Source organism: Callorhinchus milii, unplaced genomic scaffold (genome assembly GCF_018977255.1).
Source record: "Callorhinchus milii isolate IMCB2004 unplaced genomic scaffold, IMCB_Cmil_1.0 Scaffold3, whole genome shotgun sequence".
Classification (NCBI taxonomy): domain Eukaryota; kingdom Metazoa; phylum Chordata; class Chondrichthyes; order Chimaeriformes; family Callorhinchidae; genus Callorhinchus; species Callorhinchus milii.
The window spans coordinates 56308021-56327869 of NW_024704744.1; the positions used below are offsets into that span (position 1 = coordinate 56308021).

General features: G+C 42.1%; 1 protein-coding gene across 1 annotated transcript in view; it reads right to left on the reverse strand.

The window, feature by feature from the left end:
• The window catches only part of ryr2a (ryanodine receptor 2a (cardiac)), a 373023-nt gene that overhangs the window by 29770 nt on the left and 323404 nt on the right, over positions 1–19849 (reverse strand). The window contains 8 exon segments of the mRNA XM_042333111.1: positions 4206–4223; positions 6314–6387; positions 8184–8260; positions 9031–9110; positions 13395–13494; positions 16919–16972; positions 18284–18335; positions 19568–19674. Coding sequence (XP_042189045.1) covers positions 4206–4223; positions 6314–6387; positions 8184–8260; positions 9031–9110; positions 13395–13494; positions 16919–16972; positions 18284–18335; positions 19568–19674 — 562 coding nt within the window.

A 19849-nucleotide genomic window follows, 5' to 3' on the forward strand; every position in this document is an offset into this window, starting at 1 on the left:
TTTCATGAATTTTCCTATCATATTTTAAATATGTAATAAACATTCACAGGCTTTTTTTTAAAATGAGTTACAAAATATTTAATGCTTGTGTAATGCCAGTATACATTAGAGATTGCTTATTGTAATCTTTGGTGAGCCCAGAACATCATTGATGTCATGAGGGCAAAATTGCAGTATTCCTAAACACATTACACAAGGCCAGTATTCTGTGCGTTACTGCAGCAAGGCCTAATACAAACAACAGACAATCCATGGCCTATAAAGGTGGTGCTAGCCCTTTTCATGCTGTGTTTGCAGTCAGAGTTGATGTTTGAGTTCTTCAGTGCGTGGACTTTCAGTGCTACTTAACAGGGAAACAATATAGCTAAATAAATATTATAATAATAATCCTTGCATTATCCTGTAAAGTGACATCTGAAAGGGCCCAGGCACTTCAAAAGAAATAGTTCCATTTAATGAGAATCCAAGATAGAACCCACCAGCATTTTCAGTCAACTTTGGGTGTTATTATTATTCAGAAGTATTCTAAAACACATTTTAATGAGGATCCTTAAATAAAGAACAAAACAATTAGGAACACCACAAGATTGAGCCCAAATAATACAACAATGCGCCTCTCGTATTGCTTCATTCAGCAAAATAACAAGGCAGCAGAATTTGCAGATAATAATCCCCGACTGTCCAGCATCTTGGGATGCCCTCCCGAAGTGAAAGGCGCTACACAAATGTAATTTGTTGTTATTGCCTTAATAAGCTCTCTTTGATGCCCAAAGCTGTAATTAGAAACTCTTCAATGGGAACAGAGCTGCACATCTTCAGTGGTCTCTTACCTATAGTAATTTGAACAAATATCCAAACAAAATATCTATTTCAGTAGAGAGGAACAAGCAAGTAATGTGGTTCAAAGACTACCTTAGCTGCTTAATCCTGACCTCCAATCATCGATGTTAAGATGATCTTTACAAATGCCTTCTATACCAGGAATTGAATTTGGATTTATATTATGCTGCGTTTGGACTGTAACTGGGAGAGAGGACATTCAACAACAAGATTTCATTTAGATGTAACATGTAACATTGTAACATTCAAGGTTACAAGTGGCCAGTCTCTGAGGGGTGGGAGAAGGGGGCCAGGATCACTCTCCTGCCGGTCTTGGAGTCAGGATTGTCTGAGGCTGGGAAATGGCCAAAGCGTGGACAGCGTGGAGATCATGCTCCCACTGAACAGAGGAGGTGCAAGTGGTGAGGAGCAACCGTACAAGGCTCCCAATGAGGTAATGAGTCTCCCCTGCAGCCTGTGGATGATTGTTGGGAGATTGAGGGGATGGAAGAAATTTATTCCACAGCTGAGAACTGTGAATGTGGAGAGACGCAGGTGAGGGAGCTGACATGCCTTGCTGTGGATTTACGCAACACGCTGTTATCTGATTGGTTAGCATTGGGCCCAACAAAATTGACTCTTTTGCTCAGCAAGAAGTGACGTAATCAGCTGTTCCGTCCACAACAGTATTATTTGTTACCAAAATCAAAAAGGATCAGAATACTTAAAGAATAAAACTAGTTTGGAGATATTAGATGAATACCCAATCTCCCAAGTGTGTGACCAAACTGATTTGTTACAGGTGCCACTATCTAAGGTGAAAGCACCCTGTGCACATCTTGTATGCAAATATACTTGTGTCTCTTGTCTTGCTGCACTGGCCATTTTGCTAATAACTTGTATTATGCTCCTGATAAACCAATTTCTTAATGTTAAGATAAAACCTAGCAGAATTTAAGAAAGAAAGAGGCAACTAAAGAAATAGAGACAGGTGACAAATGTAGAGAATATGGAAGGACTACATAAAGGTCTTAAGAGGGAAAGGTGACAACAGTACGACTGATTAGAAAGGAAAATAAATGACAATCTAAAAACCTTGATGCTATCATTTAAATTTGGAAAGATTTAAGAATCAATAAAATATATTGCAGGTTACTGTGATTAACTTTAAGCTTCAGTATTTTAATAACATTAACCCTTTAATCACCGACAAATTCTTTATTAATAATCACAGATGGTTTCCAAATTCCAAAACACAACTACCAAATTAAATATCGCTTAAACTGAAGGATTTGAATTGGCTTCAAACAGCCTGTCGAGTTTCCGACCTGATCTCAGGTGTGGTAATCTCACAAGAAGTTGAATAATGTTAGCTCCTGGTTCAACTGATCTCTGCCTTTCAGAATAACCACCCTAACAATTGCCCATTAGAGCAAGTTTTTTTTCTTAAAAAAGTGTCTTTGCCCCCAACTTCTGGAATTCCATCCCCCAGTCACTCCACCTCGCCCCCTCAAGACCCTCCTCTTCAACCATGCCATCGGCCACCCCCTCCCCTCCCTTATCCCCCCAACCCCAGCTCAGGTCTGAAATGCTGTACTCTGTCCAGCGCCTTGCGACATCCTCCCGACGTGAAAGGCGTTATACAAATGTAATCTTGTTGTTGCTGTTGTTGTGTCCTGTCAGCAAACACCTTCTGTGGTAACCCATTCCAGCTGTTTTTTATTCTCTGTGCGAAGAAATATTTTCTGGTAGCTGTCCCTCCATTTCTTGCTGTACTAGCCAATGGCATCTTAAATACTCTATAAGGAATTTGGAAAAGCACCTTTCAATTCAGGAGAACGTCTCAAAGGGCTTTGCAGGACATACTGTAAAGTGTAGTGACACTGTATCATGTAAACAGATGGGATTCTATTTCTACTGATTATACCTAGTAACCAACACACAATTGTAAGTAGTGGAATCTAAATGCCTCGACAGCTTCCTATTGGAGTTCAATTCTAATCTGTGAACCAACATAGTTAAAATGGTAATGCGGACCATGTCAACTCTCCTAAAATATGAAGACCACTGACAACAGGTTATGGTTGATGAAAAAGCTTAATGGCTTTATGACTTCACATGGGACTATTCAGATGTGTACTGCGGGTGATTTACAGTAAGTGAAAGAACAAAGTAGAAAAAGAAAAAGTGCAATATGAAGTAGTGAATTTAATTTACTGACTAAATCTTAAATAATATGGATGGAAAAGCATACTGGATTCAGAAAGAGAGGAAATGGTACCTGCTGTGTAATCTGCAGTTCCTATACAGCACTACAAATACTGCTAGTGTTTGCACTGCAAAATCACTGAGAATAAACACTTGTGAAACAAGGACACAATATGATCAAAGGGGGATTTTGAAGATATAAAATCACGGGAGCATTGTTTGGGTGAATGGTTTATACAGTAGCTTTCAGAGGAGCCCCAAAATGCAACTACTACTTTGAACTAATGCCAATAATAATTCCATTTTGCACATTGTTTATATAATCAAGAGAGTATTTATCCAGTTTGGGGTCTTCTTGTTAGGACAGCTATTGTTTATAGAATGTAGTGGTCATTGTATTGACTGCCAGAACATTCCCCACTCATTACCAAGTGGCATCCTCAATGATGGGTTAAAACTTGGGACATTGCAGCTGAGAGTTTTATTGGGAAATAGCTGGCAATGGAGAAATACTGTGCACTGTAAAACATTACTTCATTTCTAAAACCAGTATGACAGATTTGAGTTGGATCTTCAACCTAAAGAACCTGCACCAAGAAAGTCAAAACATATTAAAAAAAAACCTACACACAAAGTATGATTTTTGCATCACAAAATATGTTGGTTGTAAAGGTTAGCAAAATAAAGCAAAGAGTAAAACACACACAGTAAACTCACACAGACATTGTCATCTGCATCACAACAAATAGTCAACATCAATGCACGTCAGTTTGTAAAGCAACTGAAAAGTTAAATTAGAATACAAAATTTAATGCTAAAAGTCCCTTAGTTGTTACTTGCACAACGACAGGTGCAGCCATAAAGCCACATTGAATACACAACAAATACTACAGATAACTGTACACCACAGTTTGGCACATCCAACCACTGCAATACTACGCCACTTAAAGGCTCACAGTTCTTACATCTAGTGTGCCAGTTACTGTGCAAATCCTGAGAGAGAGGCAAAACAGACATGAAGTTGGCTAAAGGGCTTAACGTTTCTAAAAGCAAAGTAAGAGGTTTTTTTATTGATTAACAACTATGCACAGAGTCTGTAAGTGCAAAAATTGGCAAGAGTTCAGGACCTGTACAGTGCTGACACAATGTAACAGAGGAAATGGCAGAGTTATAATTACCGCGCTCATGAGTGATGACTGAGGAGGGGGAGACAGAACAATTGAAATTAAAAGAAAAAAAAAGATGAGATTAGGTAGTTAGGAATTATACTCAACTTCATTCTACATTTTATAAGAAATTGGGTAGGTTGAAAGAGGATAAAACAGAATTATAAAAGTCACGCTTTTTTTAAAAAAAAACAAGAGATTTTTGCTATGCATCAATCCAAAAAATGGTGCATATTCAACAGCTAAAAGATTCTGTGTTTATTTCAGTATAAAAGCAATGAATTCATAATGAACAATTCAACACAGAAACAAATGGGTACAAACACACATATCTATACAGATACAATATCTCACTGCACAGGTACACATGTTTAATACATCCCGGTGTTGTAAAAGTACAAGAAAAATATATTGATTTAATATTTGATGCTAGCCTAGCATGTGTTTAGTTGATTGTTAGCTGCAACCTGGCAACTGCCAACACATGTTTAACAGAGCGGGTTTGGGCGAATCGTTTGGCTTTCATAACATACTGAAATATAACAATTGTTCTTAGTAATACAATATATATATATAAAAAATAACACTCACATGACAATCAAAGAAGTGACAGTTACACCACAATATATTGTGTGACTGTCACACAATATGAAACTAAATAGACATGGAATGCTTCAAAATTAAAAGTGGAATAAAAAACATCATAAAGAACAAAGAACAATTTGAGCTTCAGAAATAGACAGTCCAGCAGTATGATTGGCTCATGTCAGAGCAACGTCTCCCTCTCTGGTGATATTTTACATTTGATTTAAACCACTTTTATAACAGTTTATCCATTTTAAGTCTTTTCCACAAATAATATTTTTCAAAACAGAATGCTGCATAATGCCAAAGCCTGAATTAAACATGGGACTTCCAGTAACGATAATCCTTGTAGTTAACATGGCACCTCATCGCAATGTCAAAATGTTTCAATGCACTTTACATGATTCTACTGCAAACTGCAGTGACTATTTTTAGGTGAATGTAGCAGTATATTTACATGCAGTAATGTCCCACAAACAGACACAAAAAGTATGACCTTTTATCTGGTATCTGGAAGAATGTTGGCCAGAACACTGGGAGAAGCTCTCTTGTCAACTAATGCCATGGGTTCTTTACCATCCATCTGAACAAGCAGACAGCACCTTAGTGTAACGTCTCACTGAACCATGGCTAATTTTGCCTTCTCCTAAACCAAAGAGGCACTGAAGTCTTTTGTAGCTTTTCCAATATTGCCCTGAGATCATAATGGAGTGCAGATTTGAATCTATAATGACCTATATAAGTATTTTGCAGGAGATTTCAGTTGTTAGGAATACCATCAGAGGACTGTCATTAATCTCAGAAAGGTTTACTTCACACGTTTGTTGACTATTCCTCCGTTCCTCATTACGGTCTGCTCCACGTCCCCCGCCCCAACCACCCTACCATCGGTGGCCGGACTTCAGCCTCTCAGCCCCTAGGCTCTGGAACTCCATCCCCCAGTGCCTTTGCCTTGCTTCCTCCCTTTCCTCCTTCAAGGCCGGTCTCAAGACCTTTCTCTTTGACTGTGCCGTCAGCTCCCCTCTCGACTCTCTACCCCCTCCTCGCTCTCTCCCTTCCCTCCCCTCACCCTGACCATTTCCCCCCTGCTCGGGTCCTGACACAACTGTCCAGCGCCTTGGGACGTCCTCCCGACGTGAAAGGCGCTCTATAAATGGAATCTTGTTGTTGTTGTATTCACAATAGTGTCTGCAGATTGATCATAACTTGTCACCTCTTTATTGATGCAACTCAGCATTGCATGATCATCAACAGTTTTTCTGTGCAGTTCAAATTGCAAGAACACCCCCAAATATTATCACACTTTAAACTTTATACAACAACCTGTCAATATGTGCTGCAATCATTAATGACAAAACAGTATTGCTCTGTGAATATCATATTCAAATAGCAATACTCTTTCGCCATGAATGATTCTAGCACACATTGGCAGGTTGTTGTATAAGATAGAATACTACTGGTAATTTTTTTTGCCTATAATCAATATACAACACATGGAATGAGAGTAGAATCGTATATACTACTTCAATGTATACCTGAGCCCTCCTCTGTCACCATGCCGAGTCCTTCTGCTTTGTTCTGTCGTTCAAATGCATTTAGGTCAAGCACACTGCAATTGACATAAACAAACAATTTGATTCTTTAGCCTCCTGGAAAAAAAACAGCACGTTGACCAGACTTATGTAGGTGACATTTTGCATGGCTCTGAATTCCTAGCTACATTACAAATGAATGGCAACACCAATAATTTACATTTATGTAGCACCTTTCACATTGGGAGAATATCTCAAAGCTAATGAAACATAAGAATATAGAATATTTTAAACTGGACCAAGAGTGAATGGTTTGCCCTATGAGTGCAAACTGGAGGAAGTGGGACTTTCTCCACTGGAACAAAGTTGAAGGTTATCCTGATGAGTCTTTAAAATTATGAGGGGTTTTGATAATCAATAGTAAGAAATTATTTCCACTGGCCAGTGAGTCTGTAATTAGAGGGCATCAACTTAAAATAGTTGATAAACAAGAGAATTGGGAGACAAGGAGAATTTGTTTCATGCAAAGAGTAGTTAGGATAGGGAATGCCTACCGGGCACAGTGGTTGAGGCAGAATCCATAATGGTTTTCAAGAGGAAACTAGACAAATACTGTCCCTTAAAAAGAGTCAGCTATAGATGTCGGGGGAAAGGGCAGGTAAATGGGACTTAAAGGATTGCTATTGAGGCCGCCCATACACACGATGGGCCGAATGGCCTTCTGGCACCATAAATTTCTAACGTTCTATGGACAGATTCATACGTTGTATTATGCCACATTGTCACATTTCCAGAACAAGAAAATGGCAGAGTCCAACTGATTCAGTGTTACAGCCTCCACTCTCGCTCCCCACATCCCCCCACCCCCCCATAAAAGATTTTGTTTTGAAACAATTTCATCTGAAGGATAAAGCTGGAATGATAGAGCAGAACTAGAGAGCATTAGTTTTTTTTAAAAATTCTCCAAAGATGGTAAGTGGGGAAAAGATTCCCAACTATTAATCACTGCACAGCACTCATAGCTTCAAAAAGACCTGCTAAGAATATGCTTAACAACAGGTTTGAAAGATGGAGACTGATAACAAATATTGCATGGGACAATGGTTTCTATAGAGACTTTGGGGACAAGGGGATTGATTGAGGTGTGAAAGGGAGATGTATAGAGACCAAAGGATATGCCTCACAACAGCACTGAAAGATGGAGGTATAGGTGCAAACTGAGAACAAATACTGCATGGGATAATGCTTTCTTACATTCCCTGTGGAGTGACTGAGACAACGACTGAACAGCGGTGATGTAGGATTGACTAATGTATTTGAAAGATTGCTGGTCAGGACACCAAGACATTACCTTGGAATCTTTGATGTCAATCTGGAAAGGCTGATGGGATCTCAGTTTAACTTCTCATCCCAAGCACAGCAGCGTCAACAATGCAACGCTCCTCCAGCATTCAACTGTGCTCAAAGACTCAATACAGGGACCTGAACCAAGACTGTTGAGACCCAGAAGAAAGTGAGCCAGGTTGAGACCTTACCCTCCATTCTCTGTGTTAGGAAACAATTCCTGGTATGTACCGCATGTTCTGAAATCTCGCTTCACAATCAACTGGAATCAGACTCAATATTTTTTGCTCTCATTGTACGAGTAAAGCACCAGAGAGCTAGTTTATATTTGAAGCAAGAGACTAGACTCTGAACATGTGGGAAAGCATCAACAGCTGATTAAGTCTGACCAGAAGATTTAGTTACAAGAAATATCAAGCAAGAGGGACTAGCTGCAATATTCCCAGATCAGAAATGCATCAATTAGAAAATGATATTAAGGAGGTCTGGAATGACCCTGAAATGGAGGTAAAACAAATGGCATTCTTACCTGCAAGACTGCATGAGACCAGCAAGACTTTGAAAGAAGCCCACATCCTTCTTCTCCTTGAGATAATCAAGCATTTTCTATAGAACATGAAAACCAGACTTCATCCAACGGAATTAATTCCACATGTCAGAGATATAACCTCGAGGCTCACTGTATTTCCATATCTCTGCGATAACCATTCCGAGGAATAATCCACAATATGGAGTGTGACCAAAAGAAGGCAGATAGAACCTTGTGGCAACATCTATCATAAGGTTTATATGTCAGCCAGCTTCTTGCATGATAGATTTACCGACTTCTGAGTTAGCAGGGAGTTGCTGCCGCCACCTCCTATATGCTATGCATGTACAGGAAGAGATGACAGCAGCGAACTGTTTACCAGGAAACAGTTGTGGATCAAAGGGCACCCGTGTTATAAACAAATCCACGTTATACCATTTGTTGTTTGCATAAGATCTCAGTCTTCCACTTTGAAGTAATTACATTTTATGCGCATGTTTAATAAACACTTTGGCAGAGATTTGCGAAGCACATGTATTATACACTACATGTAAACTATAAGTAACATATGCTACAATTAAACCATGTGTATTATATGCTAGATGTAAACCATGTACATAGAGGGAATTGAAAGTACTCTGAATTATGAAATTAGCTGAACCTTTTCATTGCTTTTTACATCTTGAAGGGAACCTGTAATTGACTCTGTAATACATATATATTTACACATGGTGCACAATAGACCCAAACTCAAAAATACAACATGAAGAAAAGTCATTTATCAACTATGTGACTTTCAGTTGCACACATTTCCAGCAATTCCAGTCTTCAATGTAAATAGATTTACCTGCTGAACTGTGGAGTTTCCACCATTGAGAATAGAAATCCCAAGCTTCAGGGTAGATGCGACCATTGGCCCCATTTCACCTGAGATGAAGTACATTCATTGTCAGGTACATTTATTTACACCTCCAACATAATGTATACATCCCATGCTAAGGTTGAACTCCACCATTCTAACTGCTGCCCTGACTGTGATCGTCTAATTCAACACAGTCAGATATTTGAATCTGCAATGTCCTGGTCTGAATGACCCACTGCTCACTGAGTGGTGTCTTTAAAGATGTTTCACTTGTTCCATCTTAGGCCTACTTCTTTGACTATGCTTTTGGTCATTTTCCCCTCCCCACCCCCCTAGGCTCCCGAGGTGCCAAGCCAGGATTGTTAATTGCCTTAGGACGTCCTCCCGACTTGAATGTGCTACATAAGTGTAAATTTGTACTGTTGCTGTATTACACTCTTCTTTCATGACTAACACAGTCCTATTTGGTTTCATCCTACCAAAATACCTATTCTAGTCTTCCCATCACTGAGCATTAAGCTCCTCAGTCTAATGTACTGTCCTCAACCACAATTCCTGATACCCTGTTCCAACTCAGGTTCATGTTGACAATCATCCAAATAAACCAGAGTAAGACGACCACAACAACATCAAAATTACATTTGTATAGCGCCTTTCATGTCGGGAGAATGTCCCAAGGCGCTGGAAAAACAGTTACAGACCCGAGCTGAGGATCACCATGGGGGAGAGGGGAGGGCGGAGGGGAAGCAGGGAAATCGAAAGCACGGTCAAAGAGGAGGGTTTTGAGGTGGGTCTTGAAGGCAGCGAGGGAAGGAGCAAGACAGAGGGACTGCGGGATGGAGTTCTTGAGGGTGGGTGCAGAGTGGCAGAAGGCCCGCCCGCGGGGCGAGCGAGGTGGGGGACGTGAAGCAGGCCGGAGCCCGCTGAGCGCAGGGAGCGAACAGGGTGGTAGAGGGTTAGGAGGTCGGAGAGGTAAAGGGGAGCAAGACCGTGGAGGGCTTTGAAGGTGAGGACCAGGATCTTGAACTGTATCCTCTGTGTAATGGGAAGCCAGTGGAGTTGGGGAGGCCAACAAGCAGTGAGTTTGGATAGTTGAGCCTTGATGTAATGAAGGCATGTATGAGGGTTTCAGCAGCCTGTGGTGTGAGACAGTGTCGGAGCCTGGCGACGTTGCAGATGTGGGGGAAGGCAGAGTGGGTCATGGCGCAGATGTGGGGTAGAAAGGATAGTTGATGGTCAAACAAGACGCCAAGGTTCCGGACTGGCTTAGTAAGGTGGAGTGTGCAACCATGGATGGTGATCTTGTCAGCACCTGAGGTCAGGAGGCACTGACAGGAGCCAATCAGGAGAGCCTCGGTCTTGTTGACACTCAACTCAAGAAAATTAGCTCTCATCCAGGACTTGATGTCTGACAGACATTCTGTCAGGACAGCAGTAGTCCTGGAGTCAAGGGTGGAGGCAGAGAGGTAGAGTCGGGTGTCATCTGCATACATGTGGAAATTGACCCCATGTCTATGGATGATGTCACCAAGAGGGAGCATATAGATGTTGAAGAGGAGGGGACCAAGGACAGAGCCCTGAGGAACACCACACGAGACGGTCGGGGGCTAGACGAGAAGCCGTTCGAGGAGATGAAGTGCAGGCGGTGTGAGAGGTACGATCTGAACCAATCAAGGACAGCACCGTGGAGGTTGAGATGAGAGGAGAGGCGGTGGATGAGGATAGAGCAGTCAATGGTGTTTGAAGAAGCAGAGAGGTCAAGGAGGACGAGGAGGCAGAGGGAGCCCTGGTTGCAGATTGACAGAATGTCATTTGTCACTTTGACAAGGGCGGTTTCTGTGCTGTGGGCGGCACGGAAGCCCAATTGGGGTTCGAGAAGGGAGTGATGGGAGAGGAAGGAGCAAAGTAACAACTCATTCCAGGACCTTGGAGAGGATAATAATAATCCTTGCATTTGATATAGCGCTTTTCACGTCGGGAGGACATCCCAAAGCGCTTCATGGGGAGGTTGGAGATAGGGTGGTAGTTAGGGAGTAGAGAAGGGTCCAGGGAGGGTTTTTTTAAGGATAGGAATCATGACAGCAGTTTTTAATGGGGCGGGAACAGTACCAGAGGACACGGAGAGATTAACGATGTCAGTGAGTAGAGGGGCAAGGAGGTGGAGCTGGGAGGGAAGGAGAGGGGTAGGGATGGGGTCGAGGGAGCAGGTTTCATATGGCTTATGGTGGTGATGAGAGAGGAGGGGTAGACAGGTTCAAAGGTGTGGAGGGAGGGGTGGGTAGGGGCCGGGGTGGAGGAGGAGATGGGGAGGGGGTAGCAGTTGCAATGGCAGAGGCAGCTGAGTGGATTCCCTTGATTTGGGATTTGAAGAAGTCCAGCATCACCTCGTATTTGGCATTTCAGGTGAGGATGGGTGAGGGTGGGCGGAGGAGCTGTGATGGAGAAGAGGAGTCTGGGGTTGTCCTTAGCCTCCAAAATTGTCTTGGAGTAGAACGACGATTTAGCGGAGGCGAGGGCGGAGCATTAGGATTTGACATGGTCCAGTCAAATCTGCCAGTGGTCAGTTAGGTTTGATTTAAGCCAGGTGCGTTCAGCGGAATGCGCCTGGGCTTTAAGGGAGCGGAGGTGTCTGGTGTATCAAGGTGATTTGCGTGAGTTGGAGACGGTTCTGGAAAAGAGGGGAGCAAGGGAATCAAGAGTGGAGGAGAGGGAGCTGTGGAGAAGGTTGACCGAGGAGAATAGGTCATTGCGGGAGGACGCCCAGAGGAGAAGGAGTTCAGATGACTCCAAGGCAGCCGAGAGGGAGGGGAGGGAGATTTTTTTTCCAGAGGCGGTATGAGTTGGAGGTGGGTTGGGTGGTGGTGAGGAGAGGGATTGAGGAGTTAAGGGCGATGAAGTGATGGTCCAATATCACTTTGTCGATGATGGTAAGGTCCAAGACGGTGAGGCCCCGAGTGATCACCAGGTCGAGGGGGTGACAGCGAATGTGGGTGGCGGAGTGGATGTGGAGGGAGAGATTGAGGGAGAAGATAAGGGAGGAAAAGTCAGCAGAGGTAGAGCAGGAGGGGATGAAGTGAAGGTTGAAATTGCCAAGGATGAGGAGGCGTTCGGAGCAGAGGAAGAGGGAAGATAGGAGGGTGGAGATGTCGGGGATGAAGGTGGGGGAGGGCTTGCGGGGGGCGGTAGATCAGGAGAATTTTGAGGAAAAGGTTGGAGTGGTGATAGAGGGCAAGGTGCTTAAAGGAAGGGAAAGTTCCAGAGGAGTAAGGGGATAGGCCGAGCGGGGACTGGGAGATGAGAGCCACACCGCCACCACCGCGGTTTGGCCGAGGGGTGTGATGGAAGGTATAACCAGGTAGTGTGGCCTCAGTCAGGGGGAAGGTGTCACCTGGAGTGATCCAGGTTTCAGTGAGGGTGAGGATGGCGATGTGTTCATCGACGATGAGATCTTGGAGGTGTCTGTTTTGTTGGAGAGGGAACGGATATTTTGTAGACCGATAAGGAGGGGACAGTTGGTGGTGGAAAATGGGGCGCAAGGCTGGGGAGGGGGGCGGGGACTGATACGGGGGTTAGGGATGTGGATCAGGAAGGAGTGGTTGGCCCCTGCATTCGGGGACCAGTGAGCGTTGTAGCGAGAGTAGGGGATCAGTCAGTCAGAGTGGCCTCTGTTAAGACAGCCAACGGCCACTCCCACAGAGGATTCGCAGGTTGGAGCAAAGGGAGGCTGTGGGATGGTCGAACAGGGATAGGAGTCGGGGAGGGCTAAATTTGTGAATGGAAGCAGCATCTTTCTTTCCAACAAATAAACAAGACTATCCTGTAGGTACAACTAGAACCAAAAGTTTCCAAGAGTGCAGGCTCAGAATCCTAGGCACACATAGAATGGTTCAGGAAGGGAGAAAGATGAGACATGATCCTGGTCTTTTAAGTACTGAGATATAGAGAATGTAGATTTATCGGTCTGTTTGACTTAACTGTGAACACAGAATTAGAACAGAGCAGTTTCAATAAATAAAGGCTTAGGCAAGACTGACTTTCTCTTCCCGTCCCACCTCCAACATTCAAAACATAGTGGATTCATGAAACATATTTGGTAAGAACCTCTTTCATTTCTAAATGGCTACCCTTACTTGATGCCTGAATACAGCAGCATATTTAGTGTCAATGAGGGATAATTTTTGCTATCTCAATTTAAACAGTTTTAGGCTATGAGGACTCATTTTACTATAAAGGAGGCAGTAAAAAAAGGAATCTTGCATCTCATTGACCCAGGTCTTAGTGTTGATGGAGCATCACCCGGTCCACTGTGCAGCTTCCGTTTGATTCAGTTTAACTAATGGCTGCTTTACCTTTGCAGGCGCTGATCATCTGCAGAACCATCTCGGCTGCCCCTCGGTCATGAAGCCTCGCTTGCTGATACAGGAGCTTTTGTTTCTCCATTTCCTTTTCCTAAATGCAAAAAACCAAAAGAAATGTGTGAATAGAAGCAGCATCTTTCTTTCCAACAAAGCATTTTTCTTTTGATGCTGCAGTTGCCTGCAGCCTAGAGCGCTACGCTAACTTCTCAGGCCATGCACATTTGAGGCCTAACATTGGAATTTCTAAAGTAATACAGCTCTTCGGTTACCTGTGTACAGCCCGTCAGCAAGATGCTGACAAAAGAGGTCATGGCATCTGCCCAACCGTTGTTTGGAATAGTTACTGGTTTCTTCAACCATCTTGAAACTGCCCATTCAAGCTTAAGTATTCTTTTTTGGGCTCTGTTTCAAAACTATGGAAATAAATGAAACCCTTTTTTTTCCAACATTAACCTCAAGCTCCCCTCATAGATGTGTGCAGCCTCTCCTTGGGATGGCTTTGCATTTTACAAATTAGATTTACAAAGAATGAATAGCATGGAAACAGGCCATTTAGCCCTAACAATACCTATGTTCATATTCCGCATAAGTCACTTTTTTTTTAAAAAAAAGTTTTCACAGAGTGGAACAAAAAGATGTTCTCTTTCCTTCTACAATCGTTGCTGGAGGTGCTGCCATAGGACACTTTCCCAAATAAATAACCAGTGCCCTTTTTTCCTAAATTTTTCACCTCCAAAATTGCTCCTCTCCCCTCCCTTCCACCATCACCAAATCAATGTTCCACATCCTACTCACACCTTCCACCATCTTTCCCAAATAGTCATTATTTCGAGTTTCAACAAGACAAATCACTGGGTATCACATCCAAACTCAGTCTTGTCCTCACCTGATACCCAAGCATACACATCCCAGCAGGAGTCTCTAATTAGTGATTATGAGCAGGAATGTTGACTAAGTTTTCTTCTCTCCTAAGGCCAGGGCATTGATACTAACAGCTGTCTTGGTTGAGATCTACAAAACCAATGGTGGCCAACCTTCCTAATAGTAAGGAAACCTGCCTAAGGTGTTGCCCTACCCAGGAATTGAACCCGGGTTCTCTCGCTTGCGAGGTGAGTGCTGTAACCACTATACTACAGGCCACCACCGTACTAAACTATCTGGTCTGAATGGCTTCTGGCTTCTCCAGTGGGTACCTTTACCCACTAAGCTATTTAAGGGGCTCATTGGCCTTTTTAAATTTGCTGCAACCCTCCAATCACTAGCAGTCTGGTTCACAGCTTCTAGTGCACTTGTTTCAGTTTTTGTAGTCCTTCCTTGTGTAAATATCACTTCACCGACAGTACAACAAATATTTATCATTACTTAGAAAGTGTGAATGAAAGAGGTCCCAAATGTACTTGAACCTGCATGATACTTTCTGTATTTTTCAAATTCCACCCTCCTCCCCTATACAAACATGGATCCATATTTCTGAGGACAAACTCCTCAATTCAGGGCAACTTTGGAAGAAAACCTGGTTTAAGCATTCAACTGAACAAAGACAATGCAAGTGCATCCCCAAGTGTTCCAGACAGTACCAGTAAGATGTGTAACTGTGGGTAACTCTTCTGGCAGACTTTCAAAGCCAGGGAGTTTGTATGTGGCAGCAGTCATAATTTCTGACAGTTTTGGAACTCACTAGCCAACCAAAAGGAGGATACCACAGGTAGGGCAGCGCCACAATAGCAATAGAAGGAGGTTCAGAGCCCTGCAAAGGAAGGGTTGGGCGTTCGATGGTGCAGCTCAAAGCTGGGAGAGGAAACAATTAAATCCGCATCATGTCCAGACAAAAAGAAGATTTTGAAGACATGTGTGGCTTTTATGAGGGGAGCAGCAGCAGCTAAAGCAACCGCCATGAAAGTGGCTTTGCTGCCTAATATTCTAATCAAAACTACTCAAAGGCACATAGGAGGAACTAAAAATTTGGATGGAAGAGGTTAAAAAANTGAAGGCTTCTATTACAAAGCATATGATAAAAACACAGCACAAACGAAGAAATAGGTTAGGAAGAAAATGAAAATCATTGGAAGTGCCGCAGATGAAACTTAACACAGACAATTAGCATTTTGGTTTTCATCTTTTCATTTTTCGTTTTACCAGTGACGTTTCCCAGAAGCTGCCAAATTTGTTTCGCAAATCTTTGATTATATCACGCTGCAAAAACAAAATTAATCAGTTTTCGTCATTTTCACGGAGCGTGGAAAAACTCTTAAGCCTGGAAGTAGAAATGTGGCAAATCTAAAATGGCAGCAGAAAGTGTGTGTGTGAGAGAGAGAGAGAGAGCAGCCTTGCTTTACTTAGCCATGCGCAAGTCTGACAGTTTTGCCTTCATTTTCAACCTCTTCCTTAGTAATTGCACAGTGAAAGAAAAGAAAATTCTGTCAGTTCAGTGGTAATCATTGTTAAAGCCGCAGCATTTTTTCTATGACCTTGACAGGATGGATCCTACACTTTTCCCCACTTTTTATATTTTCTTCCCTCCCCATTCTTTCAATCCCTTATCTATAATGCTCCTCTCAGACCAGCAACTAGGAAGTGGCTGAGAGAGGCCCAAGTTGTTTGTGGGACACTGCTGTGTGCAATTGGCTGCTGTGTTTCGCTCACAAAATATACAGTCAATTCACTTTACAGTGTATTCTTTGGGGCTTGTGGAAAGGGAGTGGGAGCATTGACAAATGAAGCTGAAGTGATAAGAGTGCCTGATTTCCATTAACATCCTTCCCTATATTCACTCGGGCACTCTCATGGTTGGAATTTGTGTTCAACAAACCCTACAGCTCACTGCTCCTTAGGGTGGTACTCTGTGTCCCCCAATCACCCACCAATCCATATTCTACAAAGTGGAAGAATTTGGAAACCACTTGTGGAGTTTATTTCTTTCTGAAAGGATATTTTATCTGTGTTTGAAACCTATCCTGCCCAGGTCAAAAAGGGGATACAGCAACTTTAAGAACACTAAACAAAGGACCTGAGATATCACAGTGATTTCAGTTGAAAGCATGCAGACTCGGACAATTAGATTACACCTTGTCAGAAGTTCAAACCATTACTGACTGTACTCTGATGCTCATTGTCTAGTCAGCTCTAGTTTTATGACAGGTTTCATTGGTATCCAAGGAATGTCAGGCTACAACCGTATAAAACAAAGCACAAGGGATTCTGGAATCTGCAAGGATGTAATCTAATGACAAGAATGAACCCAAAGCTTCTCCATTATGGTGGATGTCGGCATTTGGAGGACCTGTTTTAATACACGTGGATGGCTAGCGACCAAATCAATACTGCTATCCACATCCCACACTGTTCATTGTTGTTGTGTATGATTATTGCTGAAATTAAAGATATTCAACTTAATGTAAGCAATATGAGAAAGCTCAAAGCACACTACACTAAGCAAAGACGTCTAGAAAGGAAAATCATTTTAGACATCAAAGCTATAAAGGTAATCTGCGTAAAGATTACTGGCAAGAACTTACTTCAAAGCTTTTGACTTCTTCCTCACCATCTTCATCTTCTTCAACGTGACAGCTCTAGGGGAGAAGAAGTGCAGATGTGTCACTAAAATATTCTAGATAACTATGACCTGGTACGAGAAAATGGAACTGAACCATCAGACTTCCCAAGGAAAATGCCAGATGTAATAATCTGTTGATTAAATAGTTCAGTTCATTACCCATCCTAAGGGGGTTGATGAAAGTAATATTCTTTTCTCAGAAATTGGGAGAGTTTACATGAGGGCATCAATCCACTGGATTTGTGGCCTTGCCGAAAATTGTTCTCCATTTATTTCTTGTGCACTGAGAAAATTTACTTTTGTGCATCAATCTGAGGCTAAACATGGCTAAATATCAGATCGTAGAGCAGGTAATAGTATAGAAGAATAATCCAGTGCAGAATACAAATAATTTCAGCTATTGAAAGGGTTGGCTTAATACTCTGCTTCCATCTCTCCACTTCATCCCTAACTCCATCTACTGTTAAATCCAACCTTAAAGTCTACCTCTTTAACCATGCCTGTGGTCCCCTCCACCTTGCTCCTCCCTTCCTCTGTGACCTCCTAATCCCTTCCAACCTGTCCAATCCATCCGGCCTGCTTCACATCCCTCGCCTTGCCCAACCCACCATTGTCGGGCAGGCCTTCAGCCTCTCTACCCCCACCCTCTGGAACTCCATTCCACAGTCCTTTCGTCTCGCCCCCTCCCTTGACTCCTTCAATACCTGTCTCAAGACCCTCCTTTTTGACTGAGCCTTCGGTCACCCTCTTACCCCTACCCTCCCTGCCCTCCACCGCTCCTGATCCCAACCACTAGCTTGGGTGCGGATCCGACTGTCCAGCGACTTGGGATGTCGTTCTGACATGAAAGGTACTGTACAAATGTAATTTGTTGCTTATTGTTGTTGTTCTCCAATCCCAGCACTGGGAAGAGCTCAGAGATGTTATCCTATGCAACTGGCACTGTATAAATGAAGTTGTTGTCGTCGTAAACTGGATGGAGGGACCAATGGTCAAAAACTGTTACTATCTTTTTAAACCATTTATTAACATTATGGTACATTACAAGTTATTAATCATGTATTTAACAACCACTAGATTTAAAAATATCTTCTTATTACCAGAGCAAAGTGATGCAATACAAAAGCTTTTGACTGCATGAGGAAAACTGGTTTGTAAAACAAAATAATGGGCTGAGTTCCTCCTACTCATATGTACAAAGGCATGGTTCTGTGGTTTATGATAAAGGAACATGCACAATTTTATTAAACAATTTTAATCTTAAAAAACAGAACTCATGTTTTAACAGTTATAATTGGTATTAGTCATCTATCAATACAACCGTTACCTGAGCCATAATGTCAGCATAAGCCATATAGAGAAAATCTTCTTCCAGTTTACTGCAGAGAATAAATTTAAGAGCGGATTAGCAGATGGCAAATTACGGTACTAACTTCAAGAGAAAAAGAGCACTGGCTTAGGCTATTCCACATATGCCCCATAATAAGACTTGTGAGGGACATAAAGTCCACAAGCTTACAAGAGATTTGGATGAAAAAGAATACTTAGCACATTTAATATCATCAAAATGAATACTAGCGCAGATGCCAAGCCCGAACTGTCCTTCCAACATAAAAGGTGCTATTTTAATGTAAATTTGCATTATATTGTACTAGCCTAACCATCTACCTAGCATAACATAATGGCTTATGAAATAATGAGTTCCTATCTCAGCAATGCCATGGGAGATAGCTGATCATGACAGGTTCTTTCACATGGAACAGATACAAGGATCACAAAGCAAGTAATTATCGGTCATTCTCATATGCTCACATGCTTCTCCGTCATCAACATAGACAAAGGCTTGAAAGCAGATCATCAGCACACTCTCTCAGACTCTCATAGGCTCAATATATACACAAAACTGAACACAATTTTTCAAGAATTAAAAGGCTTCCAAACTGAACACCGCAAATAAATCTAAGTATGAATGAATGAAACTAAAGCACAAACATAAAGTTATTGCAGCAGTATTAATATTAATAAGCATGGAGTGTATTAAAACAGGTCAAAATCTAATTGCTGACATCCATTAAACCCCATTTTTATAAACAGTCCTGGTTCTTGGTAAAAACATCTTCCCCTCAATATTAAAAGCAGCTTTCTACAGGTTACAATCCAGAGAAAATGAAACAAAATACCTAAATCAAACAAATGGGAGTCATGATAACCTCATAAGTGATTGGATTTGTGACGTTTATATTAGGATTTTGAAATAAACTGTTTAAAATATTATTGTAACTTTCTAAAGCAAGAAAATCAGGTCAATCTTCTCTTAAGATGGGTCAGTCATTATAATACAACTTTAACCTCCACTGTTAAGAGCTCTGGGGTGTTACCTTGCCCAAGTGTCACTATATAAATGCAAGTTGTTCATGACAGCTCTTCACACAGAGCTGGTAATACAATAAAATAATTTTTTGCTTCAATATGTTATCGAACAAACTACATTAAATCTCGTCTCCAAGCTGGGGATTTCTACACGATAACTGCACTGACAAAGTGACTACTGACTGCTCGAGTTTGAACAGAGCACTCTCATCATACAGAACCACTGTTCTGTTGCACTTACCATTTCTCAGTCAAAGCCGTGCGACTGAAAAGCAGAATGAGTTGGTGAAGAGGGTCAAGTCGTTTGGTTCCCTCCTCTTCCTCTGCTGGCGCTTTCCCACCTGGTTTCTGAGCAAACAAACAGAGGATTTATACAGACATAGCTTTTCTGCACAAAAAATACTTACTGGAGTTTGCAGCCGAATAATTTAAAATCGTTTGCACCAGTTCATCAGAGAATGCAGAAAAATTTAATATCTGTGAAAACAACATTTATCTCACATCAACTCCATTCAACTGACTA